We start from the raw sequence: 14,438 nt of genomic DNA, 5'->3' as shown, positions 1-14,438 counted from the left end.
ACACCCTTGCCACCTATTCTTGACTCAATAGCCGTAGTTGGTGGATATTGATCGATTGGATTCAGTCAATCCACCTGGTCTAGTACACTAAACCTATTACTTACAGGAATGCTTGATGGATACCTGCCCCTGCTATATACATTCCTTCCTGTACTCTCACTCCCCATTTCTTGCCAAGATTTCCCATTCTCTCTGTTGGGGGACAAGGGGGATAAAAATAACTCAAGGGAAGAGGCTGGATTCTAGTAGTCGCCCTCGGCTGACACCAATCACAAATATATTGTACCACCCACCTATCTCTAAAATTAATCTGAATCCAATCACCAGCGATATCTTTCATTCTCTGACCTACCCAGTTTACTCTATGTGCAAAAATAATTTCTCCAAGCACTTATTTTTAAGTTCAATATAGGTTTCCACACCACCATTTTCTAATTCAGGTACCCCCGACAGTACAACAACACATGGTGATGACTCAGAGGGTAAATCAATGCATGGCAAGATGGAATCGGTTGCACTAGTTTTTGGTATAACAACATGAAAAACATTTCCCTTGTCTCTGCCAAGTGTTTTTTGCAATAAGTCACCTCCCAAAGTTGGTAATTCTGTTGTTGCCCCTAATGGGCATCCTAGGACATCATGTGCCACTGGACCGCCATTAGTGATAAAAACAGCCTCAGCATTCCTACAAGTTGGAACAGCCACTGGGGTCGGTATTATTGGGGTGGACAATGAAGGGTTAGAAATTACCAAATCCCGGGTCACATTCGTTTCCCGATCGATAGTTCGTGAACTTTCCCCCCCAAATTTTTTTTATAGAATCGAGGTTGGACACAGTCAACAGTTCAAAATTTGATAGTCTTTCTTCAATTTTAGTCAGCCTCTCGAGGAGTGGTAACATAGATGACGAAATGATGGCCCCTAGTTTATCCCAAAAACCCTCTTCAGCCTGGGGCAAGGAAGAGCCATGATGGTCCAAAATCGGGGTGCCCAATGGAAGGGTAGCTATCTGGGGCTCTACTGTCATTGGCGTGGCTGTTAACATAACCCTTCCACTCTCATTTGTTTTAGGCATCTTTGAGATTTTTCCCCTCTGTGGACCTCCTCCCCGCTTCCTCTTAGAGGCCAATCCCGTTGCATGATCCTTAGCTTGAGAAGCTTCTTTAGGGGCTGATCATGTAGGGGCCCAAAAGAGTGTATCAAGAGCTGGGACCGCCAAAGATTGGTCTACAAGCAGGACAATGTGATATAGGAATAGTTGCCGGAATCTGTAGCAGCTGGCTGATGCCTCCACCCAAATTACAAGGGGCAGTTTCTGCAGCTAGATGCTGCTCGGGTGAGCGTGCAGACATTATGCCCCCCAAGGAAGATCTTTTTTGCTGCGAGGGATCCAACGATAAACAGCGCTTAGTCAAAGCTATTTAGTGAGCTAGCACTGAGGTGGCTCTTGTTATAAACTGGTAGAGCGTCCCAGCTACATTTCTACCTAAAGCCACTTTCTTCCCCTTCCCATCTCGAGTCGACATAGTATTCTGTCCCCAGAGGGCACACCCACAACAGGTGGCAAAACACAATTTAACAAGTTCAAACTAACCTTATGATACTCCAAAGGTTAGAGGGGGGGGCCCGGCCCGACCTCCTCCGGTCTGCAACGGGCTCAAACAGGACCGCTCTTGACCCGGGCTTTGCCCATGCGCTGCCCGCGCGGGTCCCGCGCTGGATGATGCCGAGTTGCTTTTCAGTGCCTCATTCACCCCACAGTGAAGCCCTTCGCCGGCGCCACAGAGGGCCTTCTGGTTAATGGAGTCTCCAGCGTGGATGCCCCGATGCTTGCTGTTCCCCTCACGGCGCTGGACTGGTGGAGGTAAAGTGAGCAGAGGGAAATAACACAGCCGTTCCCCTCACGGCAAAATGAAATAATTCTAAGTGCTTCCAAATGTTTTAGTACATATTGGCCAAGAAATTTATGAGCCAGCCATTTTACCAATTAATGAAAGATTTAAACACTGTTAAAAGATCAAATATAATTTTAATAAATGCTTTTAAACCCTGCACTTTTCACCCAAGCACACAAACTTGAGAAAATGAAAAGGAAGACAATTGTTTTAAATTACATCACTGAAAAACAAAACTCAAGCACAATAATCTTAAACCACTTTTTAGTTTTCGCCTGCACAGCGCTTGAGAAATCTATTGTTTTTAATATAAACTTAAAAGGGATTCACATCTTCTCTTTCCTGGCTTTTCATTGGTTCCTGTGTATGCCACTTACCTTTCCTCCATTTCTTTTGCCTGTAGCATATTTTCCTGCATTTACCAATGCTTGGTCCTCATCTGCTTCTCTTATCAGTTTCCTGCAGCCGAAATACTGTTAATATCCGCTTTGGTGAAACTATATTTTCATAAAAATTTGCCTTTTACTCTTGCAGCATATATATATATATATATATATGTATATAACAATTTATCACCCGGAGAGATTAAGTGATTTACATAGAATCACAGGATGTTGTAAGGTGCCGCCAAGATAAAACCACGATTCTCAGCTCTCAAGTCAGCAGCTCTGGACGCTATGCCACACCCTCTTTAATCCTGTGTTATCTGTCAGGGTGATCTTTCCTTCTACCGGACGCTGATTGATGAAAACAGCTCTTTATTCACTACATAGGCGAAACCGATGCATTACCAATGCTTGTTCTTACTGCTTGTAGAACAAAGTTACATTGTGTAGGCCCCTTCAGGAAAAAAATACAATTGACTCATTCTCTTCAAGTTCCTTTATTTGAATGGCATATTAGTTTGCGGTTGTAGAGGTGTTCATCAGTGTTTATATGTTTACACTGATGAGGGTTGTTTTCATTTCAGTGGGGTTTTATCAGTTATAATAGGTATACACCTAAAACAGGATATCCTAGTTATAAGCGTTCTGTACAATAGCACTTAGTGCTGAGAACTGTGCAACGTTTTAATTTTTTGATTGACGAAAAACCATGTAGTGTATGTATACATATCTCTGGCCCAGCAAGCTAGGTTAACATGTGCAAACTCCAGATCTTTAATTCCATTCTAAAACTCTTGACCTTTCATCCTCTAAGGTCAATAAAAAAACTATTGTCTATTTCATGCTTCAAACTTTGTAAAAGTACTTCACTTATGCTAGGTATTCACTCTAGTTTTCTGTTATGAAACCGCTAAGTAATTTAACGAAAGCTCCAATCTCCTATCAACATAAATAACAACCCAAATCTTTTAGCTTCGCCAGTGCTTTTTACCTATTCTTCTGCTTTGTCCAAAAAACATCTGTGTACTGCGGCTTGTCAGCCTGAAAATCCCATAAGTCTGAAAGAAGGGGATTTATTTAAATACAGAAATGATTTATAACAGAAAATAACATCCATTTTGCCCAGCATTCCAATATGATTTTGATCTGGCATTAAACTTTCCCTATTGGTTTTTGTTGGGCAATGTTGATCTGCATTACGTAATTACGGGAAAAGGCATGGTAAATAGAAAAAAAAGAATCAAAGTACACTGATATTAATGCTCTGCGAACACTTTATTACACAAAGTACATTCCGTTTCTGAAAATAGTGTTCTAAACAGTTTCACCATCTAAAAATTAGACATCCCAGAAACACAAAAACAAACCCAAAAAACAACAAAATAAAAACATTTTAAATAGAGAATTTTTCTTTTTGTCCTTGGATGAAATATAATGTGATTTTAAAAAAATAGAAGAAGATTTAGCAGCTTCATTTCCATGTGGCACGTATCGCTGTACTGCAATACAGTAAGAACGCTGAACAGGAAAGGCACAACAGAACAAAGAAATTTGGCAACTAAAGTGCTATTGGGAAATGCAGTGTCAAAGCAGAGAATGGGCTTGCCTACAAACACAGGAAAATACAAGCTACCCTCCAAAATAAAACTCTATATGATTAACTAGAAAACTAGAAAGTCAATGCTGCAACCCTAGCTGATACTTTTCATGATTTAGATGGCCACATGAAGACTGCAACAGCACTGGCAATAAAACACACCCATACACTTCCCCCCACAACTAAAATAAAATAAACATGACAATGTACAGCCCACGGAGACTAGTACAGTTACAATTAAATACACAACCTTTAAACGTGCTAAGGAAAACAAAAATAATCATCTGGCATTCTTGGTAAAGTCGCTGACAGTAGAAATCGGAGAGGAGTCTCAGGATGTGGAAGCTGCTGGTGGGGGCAGTGGTGGTGGTGGGGGCGCAGAATATTCCTCCTCGGAATCTGTGCCATCATCTTCATCTTTCTCCTGGTCACTACCCTCAGTGCTCAGTCGGTCAAAACCTTTTCGACTGTAGCCCTTGTGACTTGCAAAAAAGTTTCCCAGGTTTAGGCCTCCAGTGCCCTTGCCTAAAAAAAACAGAAGAATCAATTATAAATGTGGTGTATAAATTCAACAGCTCTTTTGTGGCTTAGTGAATACAAACACAGACTCGTATTGGGATCTGAAACAAATGAAAACTAGAGATGGAATAGGCAGAGTGATTATGGATTAGTTGAAAGGCAGGCCCCAATTTAAGTAACTTTTAGGCCAGTAATTCAGTAATTATCAGGCGCAGTATTACCACACAGTTACAAGTTTCGTTCATGGGAATGTGGAATTACTGAGGCAATCCATGTGTAGTCAATGATTCACATACACACATAAATTCCGCCTGTTTTACCAGGTTAAAGTAGGTATGTGAAAAAAGCAAAAGGTGCAGGATTTCACTTACACCTTGTAACATCAAATACCAGCTGGATTAGTATGTGCAAGACATTTGTAGCAAGGGAATATTTGTTGTAAGGTATGTACTGATGTTCCACAGGTTACAATGTTTGGTCAACTATTTTTTTTTAAACCGATTTTATTAGTCAAGTAGCACATGTCAAACAGCCCCCTGTAGCCCAGAGCCAACTGCATAATCATTACAACAGGTTCATAATCATTCTTGACTGTACGGTTCAAAGTGCATAGAACACCCCCCCCCTCCCGTACTCCCAATTCCCCCATCTCCCCCCCCACCCACCCAGGTCACACAGGTCCACAGCTTCATGATCGCAATTGTGCAGAACAACCACATTTACAGAAGGCACCCACAGTCCACCCCACCACCCTCGCGACACAGTTCTTCGTCTTTGTATGCAATCCCCCCTAATCCGGCAGTACCTGCTCGTCCACCACTGGAGGGTCCAGCCACAGTTCCCGATATTCTGCCCACCTGTTCCAAATTTTATAGTGCTTGCATGGACATCCCCTTGCCACAAAAATAGGCTGCTCCAGGCCCATGCAAAAATCAAGACCATTTTTCCAAGCCGCTACTGACGGGGCCAGCGTCGCTTTCCATGCCTGTGCAATATCTCGTTTCGCCAAGGTGAGTCCTAATAGTAAGGGTGTCGCTTATATCTATTCCCTCCCACCCCCTCCATTACATGCAAAAGGGTCAACTGCGGTGTGCAGGCAAGCTGCCACCCCAAGACCTCCGAAAGACATGCAAAGATCCCCCCCGCCCCCGGAAGCACTCCAGAGCAGTACATAGCCAGATCGTGTGTATAAATGTGCCACAGGACTAACATGTCGGTGAGGAAATCATCCCGGCTCGCCAAAGGCGCACCCAGGTGAAGTACACCCTATGAAGGTACTTAAATTGGGCCAAACGAAGCCTCCCAATCCCCCCTCAGCTTCTGAAGTGTGGGGGGAGCAGTGCCTCACTAATGTTTGGTATATACGCGAGATTTTCCTATCTCCCAAATCTCCCATGAATATTTTGGCCTCTATAGGGCTGAACTCGGGAATGTATTCCAGCCCCCCCAAACTCGGGAGTAGCGCGTGCCTCAGCTGTAGGTATTGATAAAACTATGTTGGCTGCAAGTGGTACTCTTCTTGTAGGGTCTGAAAGGACTTAATAACATTGTCAGTCACTACATCACCCAATGTGGAAATGCCAATGGCATCCCACCCCCTGAGGCCCGACGGGCATTGTTCCACAGTGGGGTTTCCCGGGTCTGGACCCCCCACCAACCCATGCACCGCAGTGCCTGTTTCCAGATTGCAAACACCACCTTCGTGGCCGGCGGTAGCGCCCCACGTAGCCTGGCAGAGTACAGTATAGTGTGTAATGTGTGCTGACCCATCAACCAGCGCTCCAACGCATAAGCTGGGTCCCCCCTGTCTCCATACCACCAGTCATTAAGGAACAATAATTGCGAGGCCTGATAGTACGATAGAAGGTCAGGTGAGGCCAGCCCCCCGCTGTACGTAGAGAGGAAGCATGTGCGCACCGCCAACCGCACCCTCCCCCTCCCACAGAAACTGCCCCAACACCGAGTTCACTGTGCGAAACCACTGGGCTGGAATCGGGAATGGGTGATTCTGCAACTGGTAAAGAAGACGGGGAAGCGCCACCATTTTAAATATTGCCAACCTACCGAACAGCGTTAGGGGCATACGAGACCAGGACCTAATATCCGCCCGCGTCCTATCCCACACCGGTACCACATTGCGCTCCCATGCCACAGCTGGAACCTCTGACAAAACCACCCCCAAGTACTTCAGTCCCCCTGCAGCCAACTGTACCGTGGACGCCCACGACCCCACTGTCGTCTGCCCAATGTGGTTTTGCGGGGGTTCATGTGTAGGCCCGAAGTCTCCCCATAAATCTGCATGATCTCCAGCAGTGTCGGACCTGTCCTATCTAGGGCCGTTAGGAAAAAAAGGACATCATCCGCGTAAAGGGCTATTCTGTCGGAAACACCCATGTCCCACTCAAACCCATGGACCTGCGCATCTATGCGTACCCACGCCTCCAATGGCTTCATGGCCAGAGCAAACAAGTATGGCGACAGGGAGCACCCCTGCCGCGTTCCCCTCCGAATCTCAAAAGCAGAAGAGACCGCCCCCGCGACCCTGACCGTTGCCGTGAGACCAGTATAGAGCAACTTTATGTATGACAGGAAGCGTAGACCCAAATTGAGCCTAGGCAGTAGGGCAAACAGATAGGTCCAGCTCAGAGAGTCGAACGCCCTATCCATGTCCGCCAGGAGCAACGCCGCCGGCTCCTCGGCCTGCCGGATCGCCGCGACCGCCACCTGCGCCCTTCTGATATTGTGCCGTTTAGCCCTCTGGAGCATAAAGCCTGCCTGGTCCGGGTGTATGAGGGACGGTATATGCGGCAAAACAGCCGATTAGCCAGCGCCTTCGCCAAAACCTTGGCTTCCACATTTAGGAGAGAGATGGCGCGGTAGGACGCGTGACTCTCCGGAGGGCGTCCAGGTTTCTGAAAGACCACCACTTCTGCATGCCTCCAATCCTGAGGGAGTTCCCCTTCCTCCCGGGCCTCCTCCACCACAGCTCTATAATGCTTGGCCAGCTGCAAATTATACAGGCGAAAGAATTCGCTGGGGAACCCATTTGGGCCGGGGGCCTTCCCGGTTCTCAACTCTCCTAGGGCCACCCCCAATTCCTCCTCAGAGAGGGGAGCCTCCAGTTGGTCCCGCTGGTCGTCTATGAATTTGTCTATCATGGCTGGCTCCAGGCATTCCCGCGGGGCATACAGGTCGGCAAAGTATTCGGCAAAGCTCTCCGCAATAGCCAGTTGGTCCGCCATGCTGTCCCCGCCGTGTCCAGGATTGCAGGCAAAGTCTGCGCATGCATGGTGCCCTGGCACAACCGATGTAACATTTTCCCCGACTTATCCCCCCATTGGTACACCCTACTACGCGTAGCAAGCCAGGTCTGCTGCGCCTCTTCCATCAGCAGGGCTGCACATTCTTGTCTAGCCAGAAGTAGCTGCCTCACCCCCAGCTCGCTGCCAGACTCACGAGCCTGTGACTCAAGCTGCTCTATGCGGGTTTCGGCTCGGACCAACTCCTCCCGCCGCTGCCTGCGGGTGGCTGTGCACCATGATATGTCCACCCCCCTGTAGCGTAGGCTTCAGCGCCTCCCAGAGCGTGGCCGCACTGGACACGGTGCCCGCATTCTCTTCCAGGTTTTGGGCAATGGATTCCCCCATATGGGTCGTATATTCCGGTTTCTGTAAGTTCCATACAGCCAACCGCCAGCGGAAAGGCTGCCTGATCCTCCCAGTGTCTAGCTCCATAAAAATGGGGGAGTGGTCTGAGAGACCTAGTGGCAATATCTCAGCCGCCAGCACTCTGCCCACCCCAGCCCTGGACACGAACAGGTAGTCTAGCCGGGAAAAGGTCTTATGCACTGCCGATAGAAACGTATATTCCCTGGCCACACCGTGCAGCCGCCGCCACACATCCACCCAATCCATTCCTGTCACCAGTGCATGAAGCTTTGTGGGCACGCCGCCCCGGGACCCCGCATCAGATCCTGATCTATCTAGTGCCAATTGCATAATATCGTTCAAGCCCCCCCCCATTACTGACACATCATCCGACATCTCTGCCCAAAGCAGCCTCAACTTCTCTATTAGAGTCCATTGCAGCGGAGGTGGCGCATACACACTGTCAAATATAATGGGGTGGTCGCCAATCCTGCCCCGAATAATTCCATAACGACCCTGCTGGTCATACCATTGCTCCTCGTGTGTACTGAACCCTCCGGTGTATCAGGATAGCTACTGCCCTTGACCCCCCTAGAAAAACCTGAATGGAAGACCTGCTGAAAGCCAAAGCGCTGCAAGCATAGGACCCTCGTGCCCATGAGATGCGTTTCCTGCAATAAAGATGATAAAAAAAGGTTTTTGACTGTGCACAAGCGTTGATTTAAAATTAAATAAAGTGTAGCGAGCCACGGAGGAATCACCTCGTCGTCCTTGAGGTGTGTGTCAAGTCAAAAAATCACCGCTGCGTCCCTTCAGATTGAGGGGCAGCCCTCTGGGAGCAACTAAGAGTTGAGATCGCAACTGCGATATTTCCAATGTAATAAATCTAATCCAATCTTTGTATTCAATCAAATAACACCATCCCGTCTCGATTGCAAACGATATATTTATTCCATCTTCTTAGATTTCATATTGTTATGTTGTACATCACATTCAATTTGTATCCATTATTTCATATTTCACAAGGCCCCAATGTATTTCGTGCCATCAGGCACTTCATCGGGGGAATCTGTAAATCAATGTATATGATGAGGACCCACACTCAGAAATCATATATAACAAGAAACTAAAACAACTAGTCCTAACAAAAGTGAGAATCTATCTCTCAAGCGTATCTACAATGATTCATGCCTACGAAATTTCATGCATATTTAATCAAAAAACAGTGTGACAGTGAACCGCTATGAAGATATACAGCCAGTGAGCAGTAAAATCGTGAATTAAAAATATCTTGCTTGTGAACCCTAAAACGAAAAGTCAAGTGTATTATACATGTTCAGTCAATAAGATGGTGCTTGCGGGTTAAGTGGCCAGTGATTGTATCGCCAGGAAAACAATGTCGATGTTTCATCATGACGAGTGCATAATTAATAAGTGTGACAAGTAAACACAGTTATGCCGTATAAGTTTAGTTACGCCGAAAACATGTCAAAGCTTCAAACAAAACCTCAGTGTGAACTGACTCTTACCGGTTAAGCTGCAATGCTGCCGCATTAAGTGCAAAATGATACCTAGAACGCCGAAGCGTAATTCCCCCATTCAACCATTAAAAGCATGTTGTTTCCGAGTTTAGAAATAAATGATGTCACGCTGAACATTATGAAAACGTTCGAAAATCTGGCGGCCATATTGAAATGTGAAGTATGTGTGAAAAGGATATGTTCCTCTGTTATCGATGTTAGATACATGATGGAAACCAGGTGAATAATACAGTGAATAAAATTAATAAGTGTAAAACAATTGTGAGCTTCTAAAAATACAATAAGCTATGCCTAATTAAACTCAAAGAAAACAATACATATAACATATATTGAATCAATGGGTGAGTGACCATCCGGTGCTTTCTACTGTCAAACCATTATCAAATCAAATATTTCTTCATATAAGCTCACCAAACAGGAAAAACAAGTATTACAGAAAGGAACATCTGTTGTTCCCACACACAACGCAAACAAATTGGAGCTACACATCAGTCTTTTCAAATTGACACGCAACTTAAGATTGCGTCATTTCTTTGAGAATGTGGTGACACCTAACACTGAGAGAGAACAAGATATTCAATTGAAACATCACAGACCTAAAAGCACTTATCAAGCACCCATAAGTCATAAGTCAATTGATACGTTTGAGTCCTTGGTCAAACAAGAGATAAATCAAATTGATTACAAACATGGAACAAAATTTCATAACCTATCTAAGAAAGAACTCAATGTTCTGAAGAACATTGCTAACAATCCTAAAATTATAGTCCAGAAAGCTTATAAAGGAGGTGCAATTGTATTGATGGATACTGAATTCTATACCACAGAAGTGAATGCACATGTCATAGATCAGTCTACATATGCTCCCTTAGGGTCATCCCTACAACAAAATTTCTGGAGTTTGTACAGTCAAATCTGGCGAAAGCATGTAACGACGGAGTCATCACAGAGAAAACACATTTTTTTGGGACAAAAACTCATCCCAGAACACCATCAATTTACATGCTCCCCAAAGTTCATAAAAATTTGTTGCACCCGCCTTTACGCCCCATTGTCAACACTAGAGAGAGTATACATGAACCTATAGGACAGTTCTTAGACTTATATTTAAAAGATTTTGTAAGCAAAGCCACATCATACATCAAGGATACTACGGATTTTTTGAAAAAAATGGCTCAAGTTACGCTCTTGGAAGGTCAAGAAGTATGGCTGTGCACCATAGACGTGAAAACTCTCTACACCTTCATTCCACATGACTTAGGCATCGAAGCAGTAGAATCCATGCTATTACAATCTGACCTTGATCATGATTTCCAAGTGTTTCTGATACAATTACTAAATTTTTAATTATACCAAAGTTATTTCAAATGGAAAGAAGAGTATTATTTACAACTCAGTGGTACCTCAATGGGTAATTGTATGGCTCCCAGCTACGCAAATATCTTTATGAGCAACTTCGAGACAAATCACATAGTGAATGGAGACCAGTGGAAAAAATATGCACATATTTATTTAAGATTTATTGATGACATTTTTGTGCTATGGCAGGGCCCATATGATGTTTTAATACAGGAACTGGATAACCTCAACAACAGCAATGATCGGATACAATTTACATACCAGGCTGACAAAACAACTATAGCTTATCTGGATGTCTTATTGAAGATCGAACACAATGAAATTACCACGACTTTGTATAAGAAAGCAACGGATCGCAATAACCTACTACACTACCGAAGTTTTCACCAATCATCCTTGAAAAATAATCTTCCAACTTCGCAATTATATAGGACCAAAAGAATAGTCTCAGATTCAGGAGAATCTGACAGATAAGTTAAGATGATGTTGGAAAGATTCCATGAACAAGGATACCCTCCGGAAATTTTACAAAAAGCAGAGGCCAAATGTTCCACTAAGACGCGGAGTGATCTCCTACAATCAGTTTATAAAGTGGAATCTAAAAGAATGGTTGTTGTCTCAAAATACTCTACAAACAGTCATGTGTTCAAAAGAACAATATTGAAACCCTGGCAGATTCTGGCGTCTGAGCCAGACTTCAAAGGCATTTTTTAAGAGAATCCTAGATTTGCTTTTACCAGGAGCCGGAACATTTTAGATCTATTAAAGACTCCGAACATGATAAAACCCATTACCCAATACAAAGGTACACAGCCTTGTCTGAACTGCAACAATTGTAATGCTATCATTAAAGGAACAAAAATAAATCACCCACGCAGTGGGAGAGCCATAGAACTCAAAGTGACAGACACTTGTGACTCCAAAAACGTAGTCTATTTATTGAAGTGCCCCTGTGGCCTTCTGTACGTTGGGAAAACCATCAGAAAGATTAAAACCAGACTATTTAAACACAAGAGCAGTATTAGAAGGAATGATGAAAAATCGACAGTGGCATTACACTTCAATGAACGCAGACATAATGTTTCGCAATTGAAATTTTTGGTCTTAGACACACTTGATAATGATGAACATTTTGACCTCAATCGGAAATTACTGCAGAAAGAAAACGAATGGATTTTCAGATTGGCTGCTTTAAAGCCATATGGGCTAAACGACCGCACGGAATTCTCGTGCTATCTGTGACATATACCAATGATTTGATTTGATAATGGTTTGACAGTAGAAAGCACCGGATGGTCACTCACCCATTGATTCAATATATGTTATATGTATTGTTTTCTTTGAGTTTAATTAGGCATTGCTTATTGTATTTTTAGAAGCTCACGATTGTTTTACACTTATTAATTTTATTCACTGTATTATTCACCTGGTTTCCATCATGTATCTAACATCGATAACAGAGGAACATATCCTTTTCACACATACTTCACATTTCAATATGGCCGCCAGATTTTCGAACGTTTTCATAACGTTCAGCGTGACATCATTTATTTCTAAACTCGGAAACAACATGCTTTTAATGGTGGAATGGGGGCATTACGCTTCGGCATTCTAGGTAGCATTTTGCACTTAAAGTGGCAGCATTGCAGCTTAACCGGTAAGAGTCAGTTCACACTGAGGTTTTGTTCGAAGCTTTGACATGTTTTCGGCGTAACTAAACTTATACGGCATAACTGTGTTTACTTGTCACCTCTGCTTTTAGTTTAAAACAGTGTGCCACTTATTAATTATGCACTCGTCATGAGGAAACATCGACATTGTTTTCCTGACGATACAATCACTGGCCACTTAACCCGCAAGCACCATCTTATTGACTGAACATGTATAATACACTTGACTTTTCGTTTTAGGGTTCACGAGCAAGATATTTTTAATTCACGATTTTACTGCTCAATGGCTGTATATCTTCATAGCGGTTCACTGTCACACTGTTGTTTGATTAAATGCGCATGAGATTTCGTAGGCATGAATCATTGTAGATACGCTTGAGAGATAGATTCTCACTTTTGTTAAGACTAGTTGTTTTAGTTTCTTGTTATATATGATATGTGGGTCCTCATCATATACATTGATTTACAGATTCCCCTGATAAAATGCTGATGGCACGAAATGCATTGGGACCTTGTGAAATATGAAATAATGGATACAAATTGAATGTGATGTACAACATAACAATTTGAAATCTAAGAAGATGGAATAAATATACCATTTGCAATCGAGACCGGATGGTGTTATTTGATTGAATACAAAGATCGGATTAGATTTATTACATTGGAAATATCGCAGTTGCGATCTCAACTCTTAGTTGCGCCCGGAGGGCTGCCCCTTAATCTGAAGGGACGCAGTGGTGATTTCCTGCAATAAAGGAATGTCCGCTCGCTGGCACTTCGCATGCCGGAGTACCGCCTCCCGCTTTACCTTATCCAATAGTCCCCGAACATTCCAACTCACAATACGTAGGCCCTGTTGCTGACCCTGCCCCCAGCATTCTAGTTAGCCATTGGAGAGTCTGTTGGTGTGCAGTAGGAGGATTAAGCCGCGGTGGTGTGTGTGTGAGCCCCATAGTGCCTGTAGGAAACAAATGACCTGGTGACCTAAAACAACCCCGACCCAACCAACCCCCCACCCCATACCTCAACCCCAACACTGAAGTATCTATCGCGGAGGACCCCAACAGTAGGACCAGGCCCGCCCCAACCAACGGATCCCCAATTCACAGCCCAACAACATGTGATAGAGCTCCCGCCAGACCACAACCAGTGGAAGCACAAGCCCAGTTCATGGCAATCTAGCAAAAAGTCTCATATTTTCCACCATGCAGCTGCCACTGCCACCATCAGTTCTCTCTGATCTGTTCTTCCGAACCGGCGTGTCTCGGGAAATCACCTCCCCGGACCTCGAGCGCCTCCTCCTGGACCGCGACTGCCGCTCCCCACTCCACCGCCGCCGGCCGGCGTCCCCCGGGGGCATCTCTCTTGCCGGAGAGTCAGGATCTCTGCCCGGTGGAGTGTGGGGTCGAAGCCCGACCGTCTCATCGGTCCATCGGAAGACCTCCTCGGGACTGTCGAAGAAGTGGGTGCGCGACTGGAAGACCACCGGAGCCGTGCAGGAAACAGGAGGGCGTAGGGAAGTTTGAGCTCCCGTAGCCTCGCCTTCGCGGCCATAAACGACTGGCGTTGCAGTTGGACCCCCTGTGTATAATCAGGAAAAATTAGAATACAGGCATTCTTATACAGTATTGGTTCTTTTGCCCGAGCCTGTTTCAGTATCGTATCCCTGTCCATATAATTGAGAAGTTTGGCAATAACTGGCTGCAGTCGGGCCCCCACAGGAGGTTTTTGCCTGAGTGCACAGTGGGCGCATTCTATCACAAAGCACCTTGACAGCGACTCCGACGGCAGCCATCCCTCCAGCCACGACGTGAGAAAGCGCTC

The 14,438-nt window shown here is 44.7% G+C and overlaps 1 protein-coding gene across 5 annotated transcripts in view; it reads right to left on the bottom strand.

Annotated features, from left to right (window-relative positions):
* Positions 1 to 3,537: 3,537 nt before the first annotated feature.
* The window catches only part of PAM (peptidylglycine alpha-amidating monooxygenase), a 1,271,905-nt gene continuing 1,261,004 nt past the window's right edge, over positions 3,538 to 14,438 (bottom strand). For all 5 annotated transcript variants that reach the window (XM_086960973.1, XM_086960975.1, XM_086960971.1 and 2 more), the window contains one exon: positions 3,538 to 4,403. In XM_086960973.1, coding sequence (XP_086817099.1) covers positions 4,210 to 4,403 — 194 coding nt within the window. In that variant the 3' untranslated portion in view covers positions 3,538 to 4,209. The remainder of the gene's footprint in view (positions 4,404 to 14,438) is intronic.

Source organism: Lissotriton vulgaris, chromosome 3_1, assembly GCF_964263255.1.
Source record: "Lissotriton vulgaris chromosome 3_1, aLisVul1.2, whole genome shotgun sequence".
Classification (NCBI taxonomy): domain Eukaryota; kingdom Metazoa; phylum Chordata; class Amphibia; order Caudata; family Salamandridae; genus Lissotriton; species Lissotriton vulgaris.
Note: the sequence above shows the minus strand (reverse complement) of the source record. Positions and strands in the feature narration are given on the sequence as shown.